This window comes from Phytophthora infestans, genomic scaffold, assembly GCF_000142945.1.
Source record: "Phytophthora infestans T30-4 supercont1.23 genomic scaffold, whole genome shotgun sequence".
NCBI lineage: Eukaryota > Oomycota > Peronosporomycetes > Peronosporales > Peronosporaceae > Phytophthora > Phytophthora infestans.
Window position 1 is genome coordinate 1574961 of NW_003303736.1, and position 7509 is coordinate 1582469.

A 7509-nucleotide genomic window follows, 5' to 3' on the forward strand; every position below is an offset into this window, starting at 1 on the left:
TCAAGTAGGCAGCGATGCCCTCAATAGTCAAGCCAAGCAGCAACGTGAGGACGCGTTACGTCCAATGGAGTGGTTTCCAGTCAATCACGAGCTTGAGGAGGGTGTCGAAGCGTACTCTGGTCTGAATATGGAAGAGGCACGACCGGTCGCTGAGCTGCTAAACGTTTGCCACTCTTCACTACTTACATTCTCTTACTTTATGCCCAAGTCGCTATGGGTCAAGATAGCTGCAGAGACGAATCGGTATGGTCTTCAGCAAGTCACCAGACGTGCAGAAAGAATTCATGCAAAGCAACACGATCGGAGAAAGGAGACGGTTAAGCAGATTAGTCGGCGTTTGAAGGGGAAGCCGGGATACGAGACGCACGAGATCTTACACGTGATAGGTCTCCTATTTGCGCGCATGCTCTGCCCGCAAAAGCGACGTTTTGTCGCTCACTGGTCGATGGTGGAGGACGGGGCCGTTCCTGCAGGTAATTTTGGAAGGTTCATGGGCCGTAATCGATGTCAAGGCATGTTGCGCGACTTGCACTTTGTGGACAACGAGGAGGCGTAGCGTACGCGAGACAGGCTCTAGAAGTTGCGAATGGTAGTCGAGACAATGCAGAGTCGTTTCTTGATTGCGTGGACCCTCCCGGCAGTGTTCGCTTTTGACGAGGGTGTTCTGCCTTCTACTTCTAAACGAAACACGACTAGAATGTTCATGCCCGATAAGCCTCATCGGTATAGCTCGAAAATGTTTATGGTGTGTGATTCAAGGACCGCGTACTGTCACAGGTTTTTTTTCTACTTACAGTGCGCGTCGTAATTATAGCCGCACCTGAAAAATAGAGCTCTTGCGCCAGAAACTGAGAGCTGCCTGCAATCGAAGGGCTCGGAGGCCGTCTTAAAGGGATAGAAGACTTGTGCAGCAAGCGAGGTTGAAAACGACTAAGTCGGCTTGGAGCCAGGAGGCAAAATCTGGTTTGAGGTCGGGTCAGAATTATAGCCGCACTTGCAGGCTCTACATGCAAACGGCTCTAGTAACCCGTCTTAGCTCCTTTTAACAGCCGCGTCGCTTCCAGCCGCTTTGGGACGCTTCGCACTAGCTTCTTAACATACTCAGGATCAATGCGAGACCACTCTAACTTGATCTGTCTGATCAAGTCGGCATGCTTGTCAAATTGGCGTCCGTTGGCGTACACCCGGCGAGCTAGAAGCCCCCACACGTTCTCTATGATGTTCAAATCGGGGCTTTTGGCAAGCCACGCCATTAGTTCGATGTTATGGGTGGCTAGGAAGCCCTTGGTGAGCCTCGAGGCATGTATGGACGCGTTATCATGTTGGAAAATGGGGGCAAATTGCCCAACTTTGACCTCAGTTCTCTTAGGCATGGAAGCCTGCCGGAGGTCAGCGTCTCGGTGTACTTGACAGAGTTCTGCTTTCCCTTGAGGAGGACTAGCTCGGTGTTGCCATGCCAGCTCACCCCCGCCCAGATCATGACGCTTCCTCCACCATTGACCCGCTTCGACATGAGTTTGGGCGCTGCTCGCAAGTCGTGCCAGTAGAATCTAAACCCATCAGGGCCATCTAGGTTGAACTACTTCTCATCCGTGAACAGCACGCGTCTCCAAAAGACCCTTTTACCGGCGTAACGCTCCGCAAATGCTACCCTAGCCTTCTTATGATGCGGCTTGATGGCAGGGGTAAGTCTTCTCTTCGCGTACGTGACGTAGCGGTCGCTACGTAGTACGCGAAGTACCGTATACTTGCTTGGTGTCGATGGGAGCAGTCCTACGATCTCTTGGGCGGACAGGTTCCGAACAATTGCCAGTCGAACGACGCGCCTGGCCTCCCGGCCAACTATTTTCGGCTTTCTTCCTGTCCTCTTCGTCAGCGAGGACGCCTTCCCGCGCTTCAAGTAGTTCCTTATTGCCTTCTCGTCGCGTCCTAAGAGCCTGCCGATCTCTCGGTTGCTTTTTCCGCCTCTGTAGTGCTTCTAAAAGGTCTTTCACACGGCTGTCCACAGGTCTCATTTATTTCATTTGAAAGTCAATCATTTTTGTTTATTACTTTACTGAATTTTAAATTGCCAAGTGCGGCTATAATTCTGACCCGACCTCAAACCAGATTTTGCCTCCTGGCTCCAAGCCGACTTAGTCGTTTTCAACCTCGCTTGCTGCACAAGTCTTCTATCCCTTTAAGACGGCCTCCGAGCCCTTCGATTGCAGGCAGCTCTCAGTTTCTGGCGCAAGAGCTCTACTTTTCAGGTGCGGCTATAATTACGACGCGCACTGTACGTCGTAAGTTATGACATTAGATTGGTTTCTCACTAATTATGTCGTATGCTACTAGATTTTAGCTGTATGCGGGCGAAAGAAGAGATGGAGAGCATTCAACATTTGACCATAAGACCGGTGCGGCTGCAGTCGTTAGAAATTTGAAGACAGTGCTTGGCCCCAACACCCGGCTCCCATGGCACGCAGTAGTTATCGACCGCTTCTATTCGTCAATTTTACTTGCTCTCGAGCTACTGGGCATGCAGGTGTACGTGATAGGCACGATAATGACCAACCGGCTTGGATATGATGCAAATGTCAACGAGAAACGCAAGTCACGTCCAGCAAGCGCTCCCCGAGGCATGTTCACGTTCTCTCGTTCTGTCGCCATTCCAAATATGGTTGCATTTCACTGGTGGGACCGGAAACCTGTGCATTACCTGTGCACAGTCTCGGCAATGACAGAGACGACTATTACACGAAACGTCAAGCGCGTTGGTACAATTACCGTGCCCTGCCCAGCGGCTGTAACCGGCTATCAACGTTGGATGGGCGGAGTTGATGTCCATGATCAACTCCGCCTACAAAAGTACTCTTTGCAGAAGTCTACGAAGTTCAAGAAATACTACAAAAGCCTTTTCTTAGGCTTCGTGGATTTGGCACTTGTAAATGCGTTTGTTTCGCACAAAGAGGCTGCACGTATCGCTGGAACGCCGGTGATGAAGTGAGGAGAATGATTCGGAGTCCTGCAAATCCAATTACTGCAGCTGAAAGTGGAGGACTTCGCTGGTATTGTTGCAACACCGACACCTAGCAGCCAGAAGCGGAAGCGCCCCCAACTACGTCTGACACATGCTGTCGAAAAGGCCGACGACTGGGTGACCGTTACGGGCATTCAGAAGCGTCGCCAGCGATCTTGAAAGGTGTGTGCCCTGTTGCGCACGGATCGAAAGGAGAAGTCGTTTGCTACAACTTACTTTTGCGAACGCTGTTCTACTGACGATGCAAAGTGCTGGCTGTGCAGCAAGATACGACGTCAGTACAAGGGTGTAGCTAAAACGTGCTTTGAGATCTGGTACGACGACTTCGACTGCGGCCAAAACATTCCTGCAACACTGGGAAAGAGAGCTGTCTTGCGACGCCCGGGGAAGAAGGCAGGTGTCCACAAAAAGACCCGTCGAGAGTTGCGACTTCGTGAAGATGAGGAAGACGGCGGTGATGAACATGAGAGTGAACAAGAGTAGGCTTGCCAGCGTGACATCAAAAGAGTGTGGGCGCTTGTCATGTCGTAATACACATTTCCTTGAGCATCTGTACTTTTTGTTCTGTCTATTCTACTGATCTGGATTCATAAAACAGCTCTGTGCACCAATTTTCCCCGATATGCAGCAGATCTTCCCGCTGTACTTTCTAATGTGGGACAGCTTACGACATACAGTGTTTTCTGCTAGCTACTAAGTAGTATAACTTACGACTTCTGAGAGAGCAACCTGTCAAATACTTATACACCTATACGCACGTCGAACATATGCCACATACAAACAAGTAGTGACATGGACATGTCGTAAGTTACGACATTATTTATCTCGTTTTCGATACACTTCGCCGGGAACCAAGGGGTTAATGCTGCTGGGATTTAAGTAGAGAGGAGGAGTGGAGCACTAAATATATATTACGAGCAGTTTGCAACATACAATAATCGCATTGATTGACCTACCATAAAACTTATGTGCGAACGGACGTTCACCATTTACGGACAGTTAAGAGCTACCAATCAGAAACTAGTATTTTGTAGCTGATTGTTGATTGGTTAAAAAAAAGCTAAGGATATATGTGAACTAGAGCAGAATTATTAATATTCCTTTTTTTAATGAGCGAGTACGTGGCCGAATTGGCAGACTTAAATACCATTTCACATCGACCAGTCTTGCTCTAATTCAAAAAGGTTGGTGTGGAGTGTTGGCACTGCCAACACACCGCACCAATCGTGCCAACTTTCGACTTCTGTTAATCTAGCGTCACAGGCTGCAGGTTTACGAGAGGCACGATATGAACGAAGCTATCGGCAGAGAACAAGAACGAATACCACGATTTCGCTGTATCGACTTTAATCCGTTTGCGGTATTCCGGCTTTGTCTGTGACAGTGAAATACTAGATAAAGTACTCGTCAGTTTTGCTGCTGTTTTAAAACCTGACCGAAATAGTTCTTTGGTGAGCCCTAAGGTGGCAAGAAACGTACTTAAGTGGGAAATATCATACGATTTCATCGACATTTTTTCTTACCATTACACCACAGCCAAGAAGTTTATGTAGGATTGTGCCTGTCTTTCCCACCACAGCTATTAATAATGATCTGATGGCTCTTCCTTCGTACTGACGAGCGAAACCGACTATATCCGGATAATAGGTCAGTCTTCAAAGCATCAAGTCCCAATACAATACTAAACGGTATTGTAATTGAATACCGTATGAATCCCGAGCAACGAAAAATAATCCCAGATGGGATGAACAACGTTTTTCGCTGCCCGGCGGAGCTTGCGTCGCGCTACTGGGGGGACGGAAACGATTGACAGCCTGGCTCGAGGCAGTCATGTTTTAATCATTTCTCATTTCGCGCGTAGACAGACAACTGGGTACTTAAGCCATTGAGATGAAGTTTGCCGCCTGCCTCGTCCTCATGGCCATCGCCATCAACACCGCCCATGCTGAAAGCCCGACCATGACAAAGGATTTACTCACCGGGTCTAAGTCGAAGCCAGCATCTGAAGAAGGCTCTGCTGAAGAGACCCCGAAGTCGTACTGTCCCAACATCATGTGCCCTGCCGTGTACCAACCCGTGAGTGACGAGAATGGTGTGATGTACCCTAACAAGTGCTCTATGGAGGCCGCAAAGTGCAAGGGTCCGAGAGAAAATCCCTTGGACGAATACAAGCGAATCTACGGCAAGGAGTTTGGCGCCCCCCGTGATGAGGACTCTGAGAAGGCTAGCAAGAAATGTGCGAGCGCCTGCCCCGACGTCGTTTTGCGCGTTTGCGGCTCCGACGGTGTCTGGTACTCGAACCCGTGCGAGCTCAAGATCGCTGCCTGTAAGAACCCAGAGCAGAACATCGTGGAGGAGGAAGGCGCGTGCAGCTCAAAGAAGACGGCTAACAACGACGTCCTGTAACTTTTTGGCAGCGTCGTAGTCTTAACAATGCCTTTTTCAATGGGTGCAAGTCGAAAAATTCAGCCTGGTTTGCGTGTTAGTAGCTGTTTTGCATATGTTACACGGACCTCAGTCGGCGACTGAGACGTCCGTAGGACAAATAAAAGGGCAACATGTTTGCTGCACTCTCTTGGATACCGGTACTGTCCCGAAAACCGAGCAAATAGGACTAAAATTAAAAAGTCTACAGTGTAGTCTTCGTTCTATCCACGCATGAGCTGGTCTGGTGTCGTGGTATTACAAAAAGTAATAGCAGCTTCATAGATCTTCCCACTAATATTTTAAAGCGATCATTATGTCCGACAAAGATGCTGATTTCACTTGAGTTAAGTATGCCGTATGGGAAACCTTTAGTCACCGATTGCAGTGCATTGGTTGTTATAACATACATACGACAGATTTTGAATCCGAAATCTACTTACAAATTTAAAGTCAAACTTTGTCGGACAAAACGATCGAAATTGCGGTGGACAATCGCGAAACCGATTTTTGTCTGCACTCTGTTTCGCACTAGTCAAGCCAAAACTATACAGGTCGACCTCTAACTTGGGCCGTGTAAGAGCAAGGTGTCTTGAAGCTCCCCAGCCTACCTACTGAATACATAATTTGATTATTTCTATCATCATTTCTAAAACGTATGCGGTTTCGGCCAGCTCAAGCATCTAATAAACTCGTAAATTTCCTTTCATTCTGGTTTGGTTGGCAAATGTCACGCTCAGACTGGGAGCGGACAGATATTGGTCGGAATTGCACAGCGCAACCCCTTGTGTGGTTTTTGTCGAAGGCTATCCTGCGGCAATATTTGACCGCAATACAAATAGCCATCGACTATTATTGTCTAGCTTTTGTCGGACCCAATTTAAATAGCTTTTAGTCGGGCGACAACTAAAAAAACGTTTGGTATAGTCATTTCTATTCAGCGCTGGTTAAGTGGCGCTCACACATTCCTCCAATTTCAGTAATCTAATATCAAGGGGTATTTGAAGTGTAAGTAATGCTTTTTCAGAGGTATTGGAATAGCTAATATTAAATTGATTTTTTTAATATTATCATTTTGTCTCAACTCGGTAATACTATTTTGATATTAGCTGGTCTACCAGGTGATACAGTATATTAACTTAACCGATTATGGAATTACCATTATTAATAGGAACTGGTGAGCAAAATAGTACTTAAACGAAACATTACAGTAGTACCTTCGGAATTTCGACGATAAAATACTGTCTGAGGTAAATTTCAACTCAGTTCTGAAAAACAAGATTTCTGAAAAAGACACCCCCTCTCCCCCCTTACTCCCATCCCCAAAATCTATGAGCCTTTCATTCCAAAAAATTCCCGCGCACTACATCAGCCACGCGCCCCTCCCAAACTCTAATACAAGACGAAGACACGCGACATCTCCGAAGGTAAGCATGCATGTTCATGTATATTAGAAGGGGGGGGTAAGCTAACAGCGTATTATGTGGTACTCATGTGTGCAATCCGAATGAGCGACAGTGAACCCGAGCGGCAAGTCCCTCGTGGGGTCTCGTGGCTCTGTCCCCCAGTTGATGTCGAGTAGCATGAGAGCTGGGATGTCTTCCGCAAATACATGGAGCGTTACCAAGAGAAGACACACCAGATCTTTCCACAGCGCACGTCCACGTCGGTTCAAAAGCGAAATCGAGAAATTAAGGCGCGAGTAAGCCTAAGTGTTAATGCGAAGGACCCAGATGATTCCGGCACGACTAACACAGTTACTGATGAGACGTCGGATCGATTGATCCCTGAGGATTTCGGCAATTTCTGGATTAAGTTGGTCTGCACTCTTGGGTGGAAGCGCAAGAGCCGTGGAAAGGGGATACGAAGGTCGTTTTTCGAGAAGACTACAGGGTGTAAGGCAAAAATTAAGGCTGCTGTCGTGTGGAACGATGAACACGACACGTTCATGGTACGCGTCACTGACTTTGACGTCAAGACACAAGCATAATGTGTCATGCGCTACATTTGAGAGCCATGTGTCGAACCGTCGCGTGGGGGACCCGGACATACTGGCATTCGTGGAT

At 47.8% G+C, this 7509-nt stretch overlaps 1 protein-coding gene across 1 annotated transcript; it reads left to right on the forward strand.

The window, feature by feature from the left end:
- Nucleotides 1–4909: 4909 nt before the first annotated feature.
- On the forward strand, nucleotides 4910–5425 carry PITG_22936 (Epi2-like protease inhibitor; the record flags this gene model as incomplete). Its single annotated transcript, XM_002900965.1, has 1 exon — nucleotides 4910–5425. One exon carries the CDS (start codon nucleotides 4910–4912, stop codon nucleotides 5423–5425), a length of 516 nt encoding a protein of 171 aa, XP_002901011.1.
- Between the last annotated feature and the right edge of the window lie 2084 nt (nucleotides 5426–7509).